The sequence below is a fragment of the Triticum urartu genome, chromosome 3A, assembly GCF_056163025.1.
Source record: "Triticum urartu cultivar PI428250 chromosome 3A, HENAU_Tu73, whole genome shotgun sequence".
In the NCBI taxonomy this organism is placed as follows: domain Eukaryota; kingdom Viridiplantae; phylum Streptophyta; class Magnoliopsida; order Poales; family Poaceae; genus Triticum; species Triticum urartu.
The window spans coordinates 548,235,235-548,252,803 of record NC_141875.1 but is presented as its reverse complement, the minus strand read 5'-3'; the positions used below and the strand labels follow the sequence as shown (position 1 = coordinate 548,252,803).

Genomic DNA, 17,569 nt, shown 5'->3' with positions numbered 1-17,569 from the left:
TGACATTCTTTTGCACTAAGGGGTTGAGCATACAAACAAATAAGCGCATGGCAACCTCTGCTTCCCTCTGCGAAGGGCTTATCTTTTATTTTTCAGTATTTACTTTTATGCAAAGAGTCAAAGTTCTTCTCTCTATTCCTTTTTATTTTTTCTCTTTTGGCAAGCATCATGTGGTGAGGAAAGATCTAGGCACATATATCCAGTTGGATATGGGTAGCATGAGTTATTATTGTTGACATCACCCTTGAGGTGAATACGTTGGGAGGCAAAACAATAAGCCCCTATCTTTCTATGTGTTCGGTTGAAACGTTTTGCTCATGTGTATGCGGTGAGTGTTAGAAATCATAGAAGACTATAAGATGGTTGAGTATGTGGAGCTCTTACTTAAACTCCATTGAATAAGTTGAATTGCAATTGCTTGGTGACTAAGAACATAAGTTGTTGAGTTTCAAGAGAGTTCATTGTTTGAACCTTAACATGTGAATTGGTTGCTACTTTAACATGAGAAGTTTTATAAGAAAGAATTGTTGTTATGATGCTAGCAAAAGTGATTGAAATTATCATTGATCAAACTTGTGCACTTTGCTAGCATTCTACTTCATAAATTATTTCTTTTATCATTTACCTACTCGAGGACGAGTAGGAATTAAGCTTGGGAATGCTGATATGTCTCCAACATATATATAATTTATGAAGTATTCATGCTAATATATTATCATTCTTGGATGTTTTACAATCATTTTATAGCAACTTTATATCATTTTTGGGGACTAACCTATTGACCCAGTCCCAGTGCCATTTGCTATTTTTTTGCTTGTTTTTTACATCGCGGAAAATCAATATCAAACGGAGTCCAAACACCATGAAACTTTTTGGAGAATTTTTATGGACCAAAACACCCAGGATGGGCCAGAGCAGCACCTAGGGGGTGCCCTGAGGCCCAGGTGCGCCCACGTGGGTTGTGCCCACCTCGGTGGCCTCCCGCACCCCTCTTTACCCTATAAATTCACAAATATTCCAAAAACCCTTGGGGTTAACCTAGATCAGAAGTTCCGCCGCCGCAAGGCTTTGTAGCCACCGAAAACCAATCTAGACCCCGTTTCAGCACTCTTTCGGAGAGGGAAATCATCACCGGTGGCCATCTTCATCATCCTGGTGGCCACCATGATGAGGAGGGAGTAGTCCACCCTCAGGGTTGAGGGTTTGTACCAGTAGCTATGTGTTCAATCTCTCTCTCTCTCTCTCTCTCTCTCTCGTGTTCTTGAGATGTCACGATCTTGATGTATCGCGAGCTTTGTTAATATAGTCGGATCAATGGTGTTTCCCCTCTCTATCTTGTTGTGATGAATTGAGTTTTTCCCTTTGAGATTTCGTTGTTATCGGATTGAATACTTTTATGGATTTGAGAACACTTGATATATGTCTTGCAATTGAATACTCGTGGTGACAATGGGGTATCGTATCGATTAACTTGATATATGTTTTGTCACTCAACTCGCGGATTCCTGAGGTGACATTGGGGTAATCTATGCATAGGGGTTGATGCACATTCTTGTATTTGTTTCTCCAGTAGAAATCTTGGGGAACTCTTTGAAGTTCTTTGTGTTGGATTGAATATTATGAGTCTGAATTTGCTTTGGTGTTATTTTAGTACGAACTCTTGGTTACATCGATCGGAAAGAATAGCTTTGTGTTATTTTAGTACGAACTCTAGGATAGATTGATCGGAAAGAATAGCTTTGAGGTGGTTTCATACCCTACAAACAATTCCGTCTTATGTTCTCCGCTAGATAGGAACTTTGGAGTAATTCTTCGTTGCGTGTTGAGGGACGGTTATATGATCCAATTATATTAGCACTGTTGAGAGATTACACTAGTGAAAGTACGGACCCTAGGCCTCATTTTCAAGCATTGCAATACCGTTTTTGTGCCTGTTTACTATTTGCTACATTTCTTTTTTTATTTATTCAGATTATAAAAATATATTTCTACCATCCATATTACACTTTTATCACCATCTCTTCACTGAACTAGTGCACCTATACAATTTGCCATTGTATTGGGTGTGTTGGGGACACAAGAGATTTCTTGTATTTGGTTGCAGGGTCGTTTGAGAGAGAACATCTTCATCCTACACCTCTCACGGATTGGTAAACCTTAGGTCATTCACTTGAGGAAAAATTGCTACTGTCCTACAAAACTCAGCGCTTGGAGGCCCAACACGTGTCTACAAGAATAAAGTTGTGTAGTAGACATCAATAGCACACAAGGTATTCCTCCGGTATCCGAGAGATGCATAATCTCATAGTCAAAGGAATATGTATTTGACATGAAGAAAGCAATGGCAATAAAACTGAATGATCAACATGCTAAGCTAACGGATGGATCTTGTCCATCACATCATTCTCCTAATGATGGGATCCTGTTCATCAAATGACAACACATGTCTATGGTTAGGAAACTTAACTATCTTTGGTTAACGAGCTAGTCTAGTAGAGGCTTACTAGGGACGCAGTGTTTTGTCTATGTATCCACACATGTATCAAGTTTCCGGTTAATATAATTCTAGCATGAATAATAAACATTTATCATGATATAAGGAAATATAAAATAACAACTTTATTATTGCCTCTAGGGCATATTTCCTTCGTGAATAGGTGTTAATAAAAACATTTGGCTCATTTAGAGTAGGTCCAAAAAAAGTTGATTACAAATGGGGTTGTTTACCCTAGCCTGGGAGCTCATTTGGAGCACATTTCTCAAATTCAAATTTCTTTGACCTCCTCTAAATCACCTCATATTTTGCACACATTATCTCCTACACAAACATAGATAGGTTGCCAAGGTTTTAATTTTTTTTGCTTTTTTTGAATTTATACTGTCCTGTCGAATGTCAGTTCAAAATATCGGATAATGAGACATGCCGGTGGGAAAAGGCATGCATTTGATTAATAAACACGAGACAAATAATTAGGATGATACTCCTTTATTACAAAAATCATTAAATCTTCATTCAAATGTTGTTTTTTGCTCTGTTATTGGAATATTTGATAAAATGATGGACTATTTGCTCTTTTTCTTATTCTTTGCAGCATGGCTGGTCAGTGAAGCAACACTGAAATAGCATGCGTGATCATTGCAACACCTAAACTTTGAAAATAAACACTGAAACAAATCATAGCAAACAAATTTAAAAACACACAAATACCCAATATAGATAGCCACATGCATATATAGAACAGATCATAGTACCATACCATCCATAGAACATATCCAGTTCACACACAAAGTTCACCAAACAACCAAAAGTAATTAAAACACATCATCACATCAATTGGGAAGGGGAGCCAGGACTTTCGCGAGGGCAGCATGCTGCCCCCTGATCTTGTAGTCCTCGTTGTGGATGGCTACATCTTCTGCATGAGCTAGAAGGTGAATGAAGCGGCCGGACTTTGTCTTTGGCTTGGTGATGCAGTAGGGGCAGCGCCAAATGTTGGTCTTGCGCTTGTAGTAGTAATCATCTCCCTTGGCCCTGATCTTCTCCTCTTCCTTCGCTTTGAAGGACGCGAAGTTGTCGTCGTCCACATCCACATCTTCTCCAGAGACATACTGCACACATGAATGAATTACATTAATACATTATAGATTCATATACACCATGTCAAAGGAACTAAATGAACAATCTAAATTTCAAGTAGGCTTACCTCATACTCTTCGTCGTCACCATACCCTGGATCGTACGGGTCCTTGAACCCAGTAAGGTCCAGCTTCCTCTTTTTTTCCCAACCATCATCCTCCTGAATATATAGTTACATCCATCACTAGTAAATACAGAAGCCAATTGAAAATTTAGATATGCACACATGACACATTGATCATAGGGCTAATATACTATGATCCTATTTGCATTTTCAATTGTCATGCACACACACATTGAACAACAGAGCTAATATAACTAAATATTGTGGACAAATTTATATACTAATGAATCAAATAACTTAATCAATGGATTCCATTTGGGCATATGACATTCAAAACCCCAATCTGCGTAGCATTCAAAACAAATCTAATAGGGACCCAATCTAATAAGCATACATGTCTATAGCATTAAAAACCTAATATGCGTAGCATTAAAAACAAATCTGTAAGCATACATTTGTGTAGCATTGAAGCACAGATATCCCTATCTCTCATACAGATCTATCTAGCATTTTTGCAACGAATGTAATCCAAAAAACCCTAGTACAAAAACCCCCATCCCCTCCATACAAAAAACCCCGGCCCATCCATCAAACCAACTACTCTAACCATCTGTACTACCGTATGAATCACAATCTAACTGATGCAACTAACTCTACAAGCTAATATCCTAAATATTGCAACTAACAAGCAAGTGCAAATACCTCATGCTCCTCGCCAGGCTGCGCATCGGGATGGACTGTGCTGCTCGACGCCATCACCTTCTGCTCCGGCAGCGCTGAGGCAGAGCCTGCCACCTCCTTCTCCACATCTGCAGCGGTTGCGAGTTTCCCCGCATCGCCGTGGACGCCGCCAACGTCCTTCACTTCATCCGCGGTCACCGCGCCCTGCAGCTCCACTACATCTCTGGCTACTGCGCCGGCGTCGCCACGAGCGTCCGCCATCGGACAGATGGAGGCGTTGAAGGTGAGGAAGAGGATGCGGTGGGGGAGAGCGATACGATGCGGTGAAGGCAGTGGAGGAGAGCGAGACGACGCCGGTGGGGGAAGGAAGACGATGCGGCAGGGAGCGGATTTGGGGAAATGGTAGGGGCGATGCGCCAGGAGGTGGTTCCCCCTCTTTATACGATGGGACATTTCGGGCATGTCCCATGGACACGTGCTACCCCACGACCGCGGTCAGTTGCTTGCGCCCACGTATACGAATACCACTGTACGGTCAGCATACGAAACCACTATACGGGTTTGTCCAGGGTGGCGCAGGAGCGGCTCCACTCGTCAGAGTTAACGGTCAAAGGTGGACTCAGCCCTACGCGGCCCTACTCGTCAGAGTTAACGGTCAAAGGCATTGACCCGACGGCTGAAGGAAATATGCCCTAGAGGCAATAATAAAGTTGTTATTTATATTTACTTATATCATGATAAATGTTTATTATTCATCCTAGAATTGTATTAACCGGAAACTTAGTACATGTGTGAATACATAGACAAACAGAGTGTCACTAGTATGCCTCTACTTGACTAGCTCGTTGAATCAATGATGGTTATGTTTCCTAACCATAGACATGAGTTGTCATTTGATTAACGGGATCACATCATTAGAGAATGATGTGATTGACTTAACACATCCGTTAGCTTAGCACGATGATAGTTTAGTTTATTGCTATTGCTTTCTCCATAACTTATACATGTTCATATGACTATGAGATCATGCAACTCCCGAATACCGGAGGAACACTTAGTGTGCTATCAAACGTCACAACATAACTGGGTGACTATAAAGATGCTCTACAGATGTCTCCGATGGTGTTTGTTGAGTTGGCATAGATCGAGATTAGGATTTGTCACTCCGAGTATCAGAGAGGTATCTCTGGCCCTCTCGGTAATGCACATCACTATAAGCCTTGCAAGCAATGTGACAAATGAGTTAGTTACGGGATGATGCATTATGGAACGAGTAAAGGGACTTACCAGTAACGAGATTGAACTAGGTATTGAGATACCGACGATCAAATCTCGGGCAAGTAACATACCAATGACAAAGGGAACAAACGTATGTTGTTATGCGGTTTGACCGATAAAGATCTTCGTAGAATACGTGGGAGCCAATATGAACATCCAGGTTCCGCTATTGGTTATTGACCGGAGACATGTCTCGGTCATGTCTACATAGTTCTTGAACCCGTAGGGTCTGCACGCTTAACGTTCAGTGACAATCGGTATTATGAGTTTATGTGTTTTGATGTACCAACGGTAGTTCGGAGTCCCGGATGTGATCACGTACATGACGAGGAGTCTCGAAATGGTCGAGACATAAAGATCGATATATTGGATGACTATGTTTGGACATCGGAAAGGTTTCAGGAGAGTTCGAGCATATACCGGAGTACCAGGGGGTTACCGGAACCCCCCGGGGAGTCAATGGGCCTTAATGGGCCATAGTGGAAAGGAGGAGAAGGAGGCCAAGGTGGGGCCGCCCCCCCCCCACCCCCCAAGCCCAATCCGAATTGGAGGGGGGCGGCCCCCCTTTCCTTCTCTCCTTCTCCCCCTTCCTTCCCTCTCCTACTCCAACTAGGGAAGGGGGAATCCTACTTCCACTGGGAGTAGGACTCCCCCCTTGGGCGGGCCTAGGAGGCCGTCCCTCTCCCCCTTCTCCACTCCTTTATATACGGGGGAGGGGGCACCCCATAGACACACAAGTTGATCATTGATCCCTTAGCCGTGTGTGGTGCCCCCCTCCACCATAATCCACCGCGGTCATATCGTCGTAGATCTTAGGCAAAGCCCTGCGCCGGTAGCTTCATCATCACCGTCATCACGCCGCCGTGCTGACGAAGCTCTCCCTCGACACTCAGCTGGATCGAGAGTTCGTGGGACGTTACCAAGCCGAACATGTGCAGATTGCAGAGGTGTCCTACTTTCGGTACTAAGATCGGTCGGATCGTGAAGACGTACGACTACATCAACTGTGATGTCATAACGCTTCCGCTTACGGTCTACGAGGGTACGTGGACAACACTCTTTCCCTCTCGTTGTTATGCATCACCATGATAGATCTTGCGTGTGCGTAGGAATTTTTTTGAAATTACTGCATTCCCCAACAACGGCAACGTCTGTTGTAACCTGTTATGAGGGTTTCGGGTAAGGGAGTGGGAAAAAGTGAGCAAAAGTTAAGAGTGTAGGGATGAATAAGTACAACTAACGAACTAGAGGCACAGGAATAAAAAACCCTAAATTAAAATATAACTCCAAAACATTATAAATAACAGTAAGAAAGCATGATGCAAAATTGACGTACCAATAAGCCTTTCAATTCAAGCTCTAGCAAGGCTCTGTTTCCTCAAAAATTAGTAACTGTGAGGATATAGCCAGGCAAACGTCATCCATGCAAGTCTATCCAAGAGATGCATGACACTGGCACCTTGGGAGAGGAGACAAGTCATCGGTTCGTCCCAAGCCCAAGCGTCTATCTGCACAACATAAACTCTACTCCCTTCGTTCCATATTAAGTGTTGCAATGGGGGCAGTAAAGAAATTTTATACTAAATCAATGACACTTAATTTGAAATAAAGCGAGTAGGGAGGCTTCAATAGGTTAAAGCCTACCCTCCAAAAATTATTATTTTTCTCTACTACTACCCATCTACACATAGACAGCTTCACGTGCAGAAATAGAAAATTTTAATTCTGGGTGCATTCGAAACGGAGATAGCTCGCCTACCTCGCATGTTTGTCATGCACTAGTAAATGTGCACGTGCAACGCACGTTATATCTGAGGAATTTTTTTCATTAGGACGCGCATACTCAATCGAAACAAACTAAATCCCCTCTTAAATCTGACCACAACTCATGTGTTGAATTGCACAAAATTCAGTACTTAATGGGTAATTGAGCGTACACAAAAGTCCAGTCACATATCTCTGGTGATGCTACTCCTTTAATTCTTCTATCGAAAAAACTACCATATGCCCTAGGATAACCACCATGTGCGCATCCATGTGACAATAACTTGTACCTTTCACCTGACATGATTCTTAGTTGGTTGTGCCTCCTCTAATTCTCTGAAAGATACAAAAAAGACAATGTCATGTATAAAGCTACAATAATCAGACAATGAAGTTGCGAACTAAAAGCTATCTAACTTGACTACAACTCAAAACTACTCCCTCCGTTCCTAAATATAAGTCTTCTTAGAAATTTCAATATGGACTATATACGGATGTATATAGACTTATTTTAGAGTGTAGATTCACTCATTTTTCTCCGTACGTAGTCCATATATGAATCTCTAAAAGACTTATATTTAGGAACAGAGGGAGTAAAAATTTGCAGGTTAAGAATGATCCTTATGACATATGATGGCCGCACCTTGAAACTAATTATTTGAATTAGAACATGCATTTGGAAAACAAAGAACTACTACACTGGAACATGCATTTATAAAAATACAATGATGCATCTGAAGAAAGAAATACTACAATACTGGGAATGCACTTGGAAAAATCAGTGCAACTTGCTTATCACAAGATGTGAATTTTAACAAGCAAGATATGAGCAATAGCGTGAGCCTGGTCTCGACAAGTTAGACAAAGCCACAGATGCGCTCTTCTTTCTCGGTGCCTCATTGTCACCAACCTCTAAATGGTTGCCTTGATACTTTGGCAAAGCCACTGCAATCTATAAAATAAATCCCTTGATGGTGACATTAAAAAGTTTACTCTTTATAAGCATTGCGTTTTCGACAGCCTCAAGAATAGAGAACACTACAAAGAGCTATTTTTTGTCATGGATAATCAATTATATAGGCACTAATGAACTGTTGCATGCACACAATCAGTTTCAGTGATAGTACAAAACAAAAACGAAGGTGAATAAACATGCACGTGGGCGCTTTGAAGGTAAGGGAAGCAATAGCATCACCCAATGCAGACAGTGACTTGTCGATGAAGTTTGCCTCCTTAGACCTCTCTCCTTCTAATTCAGTTTTGGGCAAGCGCTCATTTCCAGCATGTTCAAATAACCATATGTGGGTTCTACTCCATTGCCCAGTAAGCAAATGCCCACTCATGATGGCGACCCTAACGAATATGCAAGTAAAACAGAAGTTTGGATGTCATTATCACATTGCTATATATCATTATCCCATTGCTAAAATATGCTCATTACTATGTCAAGTACGCTAAATTAAATCAAATTAGTTCAGTAACACTTCTTGATTAAATCAATCAATGTATAGAGCCAACTTTCAGTTTCTGCCATACACCTCTTGTACAGCATAAACATTTTGCTCTATGTCCAACCTTATTATAAAGTCAGGACAAATGAGAAGGAGATGTACCTATTTTATGTTTGTTCAGAGTTGTCATCAAGAAGGACCCCATTTTTTTAATACCAGCTTCCAAGATACTCGCACCAAATGTTTTTCTAGAACAGATGAGCTTCTCTTCTCTAACATCATTTACCATTCTTCGAGAGCCCTATAACTAACACAACTATTATCTGGAACAACTTCCATAGTGAAGGTTTTCTCTGTTCCAGTTTGCCCACATTGAAACCATACATCACTGACCTCACGACTGACAGATTCTCAGCAAATACAACATCTGAATAAAAGATATAGAATAGAACCAATTAAATTCAACATAATCCAACAACATTAGCATATTTAAAATATATTGAGAAAAGGAATACATATGCTTATTATCGTGTTGAAAGACTATCCAATTCATGAATTTGATACATCACAACGTTTGGAAGAAAACTTAAATGATTGCCCTATTCATAAATTTTCATGAATACAGGAGCGGTAAAATTCAATTTGCAAGAAGCTTTTCAATGCAGATTTTGATGTTCCACACACCATCTATTGTATTATTTTCTCATCCAAATTTCATACCATGCAATAAATAGGAGATAGAAGAATGTAAGGACCATTCTTAGGCCTGCCTTTGTCATTCCCTCTCTGCCACTTCCCTTCTGTTGTACTCATGCTAGTGTAATGCAACATATAAGAATAATCTGCAGGGTGGAAGAACAGAATTACTGACGGGAAATAAAGTTTGATGCAAATATTTTAAAACTGCAAACATTATACAATGACCAAGCTCTCTAATATTTTTTAGGGAAGAAATCACTCTTTCGGTTGAGTGATGTGAGAGACGCATCAAACAAGGGTTTTACGTCAAATTTGGACTAAAAACAAGTTTTTAGATATTTATAATATTATACAGGGATCTGTGGGGATGATCCATCGTATTTCCAGCTCTGAAATGTGTCTTCCAAAAAAATCGCGCGCTAAAATGAGGGCCATTGAATCGGCATTCTCTTGTCTCCCATTCTGCCTCCAAGACTTGTGTCTTCTCCAGCAGAACCATATGCTGATATGCATATCTACCACCGCCACATACACATACTGGACATTCAGATTAAGCTCAAGTTCCACTCATCACTCTTTTCGTAAAAGACAAAACGATCTGTTGTTCTAGGCTGCTTGCTATAGACAGAGGGGCAATATAGAACTTTGTTTAGTTTAGGCACTTGCAGATAGCATGTGAATCTAGGAAGTGTCCTTACTTTACACTACACATGTTTTTTTAGAAAAGACGCTACATTTGATTAGCAAGATGTTAAGTAAGATGAAGATCCACGCCATGGACGGGTAGATTGCTGCACTCACGAAATTTATTTTGTTACCCTCTAGCGCTTCAGCCCAAGATCAACTCAAGTTTACTCTTCGGATAGTTCAGACAACTTTCAAGTTGGTTGCTCTACCGGTGCCCGGCCAACAATAAGCCTACACATTCTAAATGTCATCGCAATCATAATGCCAACACATCTGTTTATAAATTTTGCAGTTCTATGTATAATCTGGACATACCATTTGCAGTGGTGCTGAACCTTTCCTGGCAGATTTCATAATTAGCTTCACCAATCAGGTTCTTCATATAACTGAAGAGAAAAAAGGCCAGTCACAATGTTGAATGGATAGATAGTCATCTAGTATCAATATCAACCAATTAACAGGAAAAACACACGAAGATAGTTCCAACATCCGGTATTGAACGCTGCTCCCATGACTGCAGAACGGGTAGGAAAAGACCTTGTCGAGCTTATCCATCTGACCAAGATAAGCTCCTAATGTAACACTTCACCATGATGAACAAGATTAAACAATTTGATGTGCATGTCCTATATTTTGCAGATCAAAACTAAACCCCAACAAAACAAGATTCGGTACAAGGATTCTAGTAACATATGAACTCTCTCGTAGTATAAATCCCCAAAATTGGGTGTGTACTGGTCCTGAAAGTTAGCTAACAAATGATTGCACGTGTAGTGGAATCAGGTGTTCCAAAGAAACAGTAAGCAAACACTACAAAGCGGTCTTGATATATGAATGAAGTTTTGTACACGTTACAGTAAATTACCATATATGAATAAGATTAGTCCCAACTAATTGGACACTGCTATGAGATGCTAATATCAAACAGATTGGAAGAACCAAATCACCTTCATCAGAATGGTACCCAATGGTTGAAACAACATAGCAGTGTACAACTTTTGCCTTTAGAGAAAAATTATCGAACACATACCTAGGGCGGAAGGGTTGGCTGATCCGCTCGTCGTCATCGTTGATCTGGTTGGGAAGGTCCGACGGAGCTTTGCTCCATGGCCATGGTGTCCTGTAGCGCGGAACGGAGAGAGGGAGAGATATTAGTGAGGAGATGGAGAGAGAAGGGAGGAGGAGGGCGATGAGCGCAGCTTACCGGCGGAGGAGGTCGGAGGCGGCTTGTAGTAGCGCGGGCAACGACCAGAGGCCGGGTCGACTCGCGGCAATGGGGAAGGAAGCACACGGGAGGAGGGGAAGGAAGGTGTGGTCGTGCAAGTTGTTGTGGATCCGTTTTTCTGGCATGATTTCGGGTGGAGTCAATCCGGAAATCTGGGAATTGCCAACGGGGTTGCGGGGATCGGGGACGCGGAGTGCTACGAGGATTGACAGACTATCGCGTTTGTTTGGCAGAACATCTGATCTGAGACGTTGATCTGGGTGACAGACTATTAATACAATATGAATGATAGGATGTCTTTAAGTTAATTTGATCCAAGGGTTCTGGTAATCCTGTGTACAGTTTACTGTGTGGCTTTAAGAGGATTGATGTTTGCTTTTTTAATAGTAGTATAGAAGTATAGATATAGATGAGAAACTAGCCGTGTTTGACCTTCCCTTGCTACTACACCAGTATACAAAAATATCTATTTCAGGCCTAAAAAATAATTCCGATAGAATAAAATGGCTATCTTACAGAATAAAATTTCATTTTATTTAAAAAATCCCAAACAATTTCAATAAACGGCATATATTCACGGTAGTATTTACAAAACTTTGGGCTTATTTAGACAATACGATTAGAAGGAAATGACCATCTTATTGAACAGCTCCAAAGTTTGGTGAAGAATAGAGTCTGGTTTACTAAATCAACTAGTAGAACGCCCGTGTGTTGCAACGGGCTTTGGGTAAATTTTAAGATCTACGCACGGAGGTAAAATAACCAAGAATAATGTCGTCTCAACTAACTCACATCTTTTTCTTGACAATCAGCTAACACACATCAATAATATCGAAGCCTTCCCCACCTTCGGCCCTCAGTTAATTGGACATTCACAAGAGGGCGCACCCCAGACTTGGTCATCTACGGCGTTGCGGCAGCCGAACATCGAGTTGGACGTGGGGGTGTAGGGAGGGAAACAAGCACGCAAGCAACAACGGCATCGCGACGGGCAGTCGTGCCACGGCCTTTACCTTTTCCTGGGCAACGACCAGAGGCCACCGTGCTCCTCTGCTCTCCCTCCTCTCTTCCATGCCTGGCAGCAAGATGGGACGAGATAGACAGGAGGCAACCCCTCGAGATCTAGATCGGGTGGAGTCAGGTTTGGAAAGAAAAAACTGAATCGGGAGGATTGAGGGAAGGAGATTGAAAATGAAATGGAATATAACAAATTAAAAACTGAGAGAGACTAATTAGATGGTTTTATGTTTCATGAATGTGTCATGTCCAACAAACATGTTTATCCCAATTTCCAACCATTTCTTTCTATATGGCCACCAAGATGTTTTTGTTTACCCGAGCCACAGATTCCTTACAGCCCCACCCTCTAGCGAAAAATTATCTCCTTTTTCCTCATTTATCTTCTTTTGCCACTTGGTTTTTCATTATTCTCGTCATACAAGAATTGACTTGCTAGATACCCTCGTCAAACTAATATGATACACTTTTACGGATCCACCAATATGAGTTCGTTATTATTTCATTACTAAAGAGGATGGAACTCTAAAATGCTAAACAACATGCTACACCAAATAATGTTAATTGATTGTATAATCAACCAATCTGATTTAGAATTATAAGATCTTAGGAATTTAATTATAGAACCGATAATGTGTTTGTGTTGATTATTATATTTGATCACTTTTGCAACCAAAATCTTCCTGATATAAGCACTCACATTTTAAAGCAGATGCAGAGTAGCAGAAACGACCATTCTCCCTTTTTCCTTCTTCTAGAAATTCAGCAATAGACTTATGATATACTCCCTCAATATAAGTCTTTTTAGAGATTCCCCTACGGACTATATATGGAGCAAATTGAGTGAATCTACATTCTAAAGTATGTCTATATACATTTGTATGTAGTCTATAGTGGAATCTTTAAAAAGACAAATATTTAGGAACGGAGGGAGTAGACTGCCCTGTTTCCTTTAGATGTAGGGTCCTCCTTGATTATAATGTAGGGTCTCGTCCAGCCATCGAAGGCCCTCCGTCGTCACTCCCTCCACATGACTACATCTTCCTCCTTGAGTTACCGCGCCTCCCGCGTCAGCCTAGGCGGTTGGGCGCCTGGCAGTTCCCGAGCGTTACTCGCCCAACCACATAATGCGCGACTCCATCACCAGCATGCCCTTGCACCACCTAATGCATGCCTCCTTCAGCGACCAACAGCGGCCACGGACGATGTCGACACGCGCTCAGCCCTCGACCACTGCTGCGTGCGCTGTCGACACGCGCTCAGCCCTCGACCACTGCTGCGTGCGCTGTCGACACGCGCTCAGCCCTCGACCACTGCTGCGTGCGCTGTCGACACGCGCTCAGCCCTCGACCACTGCTGCGTGCGCTGCTCTCCCTGCAACAGTGTATCAAATTTCTAAACGGTGTATCGATTAGCTCGGGTGTTCTACTTATGGCTGAAATAAATTATCTTTTTTTACCCGATTGAAATTAAGTGAGTGCAAGACTACTTCACTATATCATACTACTAATCTATTCTAATTAGATTCAAAGATAATATAATAGCAAGACCTTAAAGTACCAAATTCTTTGAAAACACACATAAGAGAAACTTAGATAACTGTGAACTTCGAATGCCCGAACAACGAATCAAAATTTTAGAATCTGCACAAGCATGAGCACAATTTTTTTTATGGAGCCCAGAAAAGGTTTCATGGAGAACAAATATTCTATTCTACATAATGTATCACACTCCTTGGGACTTATTTATACAGTTTTTCGCTTTGCTCTGACCTAGCATGCTGACCAGCCCCCCATATTTTTCCCCATATTTTTGTTTTAGCTCTTTATCTCTTTGTTTTTATCTGTTCGATCAAAATATCTCGTCCTGCAAGTAATATAACAACCGGTGGGGTGCTAACCCCCAATTATTCTTCAATGAAAATGGCTTTATTAATTTTCTTCCAATTTTTATCGTTGACAACAACAACTAACTATCATAGATACATTTCCACTTCAAACATCAAATGGTGCATATGGTTTCTACTTCAGAAACCATATGAGCTTGTTATTATACTTCTGAAACCATATGAGCTTGTTATTATACTTCTGAAACCATATGTTATGTAGTATTTATACCTTCCAATACTCATTGCCAGTTGGAACGGTCCTTTCTTAGTTCTGTGGATACTGCAATATGCAATGCTATGTCGAACTGGACATATCCATTTAGGATTGCCCTTAGTTTATAGCACACTCCCAACATACTTGCAATAGTTATAAAGTCTCAGCCCAAAGATGGTAATGAAGTGAAAAGGAAAAAAACAGCACACATAATAACCCAGTTGTAGGGTCCATGCATAAAAAAATAAACATATTCATTGACAATATGAAACATAATGTATATGAAAATTAGTCACCATGTATCAGACCGCAAACACAATAGTAGTACATGGATGGTGTTAATATTACCTTTTATTAAAAGAAAGACGGCAACATGATATATAAAATGACCAAGCAGTAGAACTGATGGCCAAACTTCTCAAAATTCTAGTAAGGAAATTTTGGGCAATCCTAAAAAAATTAAACAAGGCAGCAGCTAGTCATTTGCAATGCTTGATTGTACATGATACCTTGCCCTTTTACAATGTTATTCTTATCTGAATCCACGAAGACGCTATCCGATCCTCTGTAGTGGTAAACCATGTCTTCTTCTCATCATGTGCTGTCAATCCTGCAAAAGATACATATAAATATCTCTCTCTCTCTCTCTCTCTCTCTCTCTCTCTCTTTTACAGTGTGTGTATGGTGTGTGGACCTGATATTTAAAGGTAACAAATTAGCCTTATTCAAAAGACTATTGTTCTCTTGTTAAGTTCCTTTGCATGTACCTACTATAGATAAGTTCATGCCATCAGACATGAAAAGGTTAAAGAATCCGCAATAGTACTAACGCATAAACCTTCCATATGAGAGCACAAAAATAGATGCAGATTAAGAAAATTTACATTTGCAGCAAAAGCTATGAGAGCACAAAGAACATCATTCCGTCAGTACTTCTATAGTCTATTTTGCTTAAGTATTCCTTGGGTACAAAAGATATTATCAATCAGACCATCATCAGTACTTCTATAGTCTATTTTACTTAAGCATTCCTTCCGTACAGAAATTTTTAGCAATCAGACCACATGAAAAACTTAATGATGACAAAGTAGCACACCTTGGCGGACCAAATACAACAGAGCAACTCTATGTATCTCCTCCTACAAACCAAACTAAACACCACGATGCAAGCACATGAGAAATACTTAATATAGGGAGGAATCTGTAGAGGAACCTAAATAACATCCTTAATTGCCTTAAACCCTGAACTACTGCAAAAAAAAAACATTTATGTAACACGTCAGGTGAGAATAGTGGGAGCACCATGATTTGGTTATGATTCGGAAACTGATAGAGATGCTGTAGTCAAGTTCAATGAATGTCTGACCTGGCCGAGAGGTCCTATATATGCTCCGAGAACAAAACCTGTGTGCCAAAAATAAATACAGTAAAGATGAACACCAGTTTTTTCTGATCAAACCAGGCATAAACCTCTTGTAAAACAACCTTCTCGTTGTTTGATGTCCGCAGGAACTCGGTGACAGTGCAAGACACGCTCATAGCTATGCCATATATACCAAGCAAGCAACATGTATGGAGGAGGAGGGGGCCCGCACCAGTATCGCATAATCTTGCACGCGGCGCACTTCTTGCTGCTGGTGCTGGGGATGCCGCAGGCGTAGCACGAAATTGATCGTGTTCTTCGGCTCCAGCCTAGTGAAGTCGACCGCAACTTCGGCCGCTGACTGCTAGCTCGCCTACCAGGCATGACCTGAACGCCATCTGACTCTGCTAGAGTGTTAGAGGAGGCGCCCGACCATGTCCCCAACGCACCAGCAGCCTCCCCAGCTCTTGGTCATCACTCACGACCCTCCACCACCACGGCGCTCCTCTTCGTTCTCCAACCATGCCGCCAGCCCGTCACACACATCAAATGCCCCACCAACATCGCCCCTGGTCAGCCGCTCTAAATCTCGATTTTGATCTAGAAAAAGAAGGATGAGTGAGAAACGAGAAGTGATGGCGTGGGAATCTCTGATGTCGAGGACGACACGGAGATTAGATGAGACATTCCCGCGACTTACATCCGGCTACCTACTGCTTGCCGCCGTGGCGAGATCCTTCCTTCGATGGAACGAACGAAACCAAACGAAGGACTTAGAGACGTACCATCACCGCCGCAGACTCCTCATTTAGGAGTAGAGATAAATTACGTGATTGAATCTTTCTTCTTTTTTGTGTGGGGGAATTACGTGATTGAATCATCACTTGCCAAATCAGGAGGTGGGAAAAATGGGTGGGGCGTGCGCTGGGGGAGACCTTCGATTGATGGGGTGGGGCGTACGAAGTGAAGAGAATAATTACCATATTCAAAATTTCCTGAGTTATGGCCTTACCATATCTGGATTAATTTATTACTATAATTATCATATTTGAGATTTCTGAGTTTATAGCTTTACCATATATGGATTAATTGTGATTGATTACCATAAATACGTTGGGTATTGCCGGCGAGACGAGAAAAGAGGGAAACCGGTGGAAGAGTGGTGGGAGGTTGGACGAAGAAAAACCAGACGAAAAAAAACCAGACGAAAGTGGTGGGACTATTCAACCAACTCGTCCATTAGGAATAGAGATTTTAAGCACTCTTTTTTTTGTGGGGAGGGGCTAATAAAATTGGGTTCCTCTGCCTCCCGCCAGCGCCATCATTGATCCGCCTCATCAGTGGGTCCGGCTCTCCTGCGGTGTTCCCAGCAGGAATTATTGTGCAGGTCCAATGAATGGATGCCACGTGTCCTTGTGGGCCCACAGCTTCAATAAATTTAGATTTATTTTGTTTGTTCTTACTCCTTCAGTCCTTTCCTGGTCACGAGAATGGTAGCTACCGTTGATCGGTTCTTTGCTGGTCGGCCGGCGACGCCGCTGGCCCGTGTACCTCCCATATAAGTATATCACGGTTGCCGGCGGCCGTCCGGCCGAGGCTTC

At 41.6% G+C, this 17,569-nt stretch overlaps 1 protein-coding gene across 2 annotated transcripts; it reads right to left on the bottom strand.

Moving 5' to 3' along the window:
* Positions 1-3,212: 3,212 nt before the first annotated feature.
* On the bottom strand, positions 3,213-11,682 carry LOC125544981 (uncharacterized). 2 transcript variants are annotated; one of them, XM_087547682.1, is made up of 10 exons: positions 11,466-11,676; positions 11,292-11,381; positions 10,577-10,647; positions 9,596-9,717; positions 9,038-9,302; positions 8,620-8,777; positions 6,997-7,760; positions 4,404-6,821; positions 3,705-3,797; positions 3,213-3,609 (listed from the first exon to the last, which is right to left on the bottom strand). In XM_087547682.1, exons 8-10 carry the CDS (start codon positions 4,842-4,844, stop codon positions 3,331-3,333), a joined length of 813 nt encoding a protein of 270 aa, XP_087403808.1. In that variant the 5' UTR covers positions 4,845-6,821; positions 6,997-7,760; positions 8,620-8,777; positions 9,038-9,302; positions 9,596-9,717; positions 10,577-10,647; positions 11,292-11,381; positions 11,466-11,676; the 3' UTR covers positions 3,213-3,330. The 2 variants fall into 2 exon arrangements, with proteins under 2 accessions (XP_087403808.1, XP_087403809.1); XM_087547683.1 differs by lacking the exon at positions 9,038-9,302 and having other exon boundaries at positions 11,466-11,682.
* Positions 11,683-17,569: the final 5,887 nt, after the last annotated feature.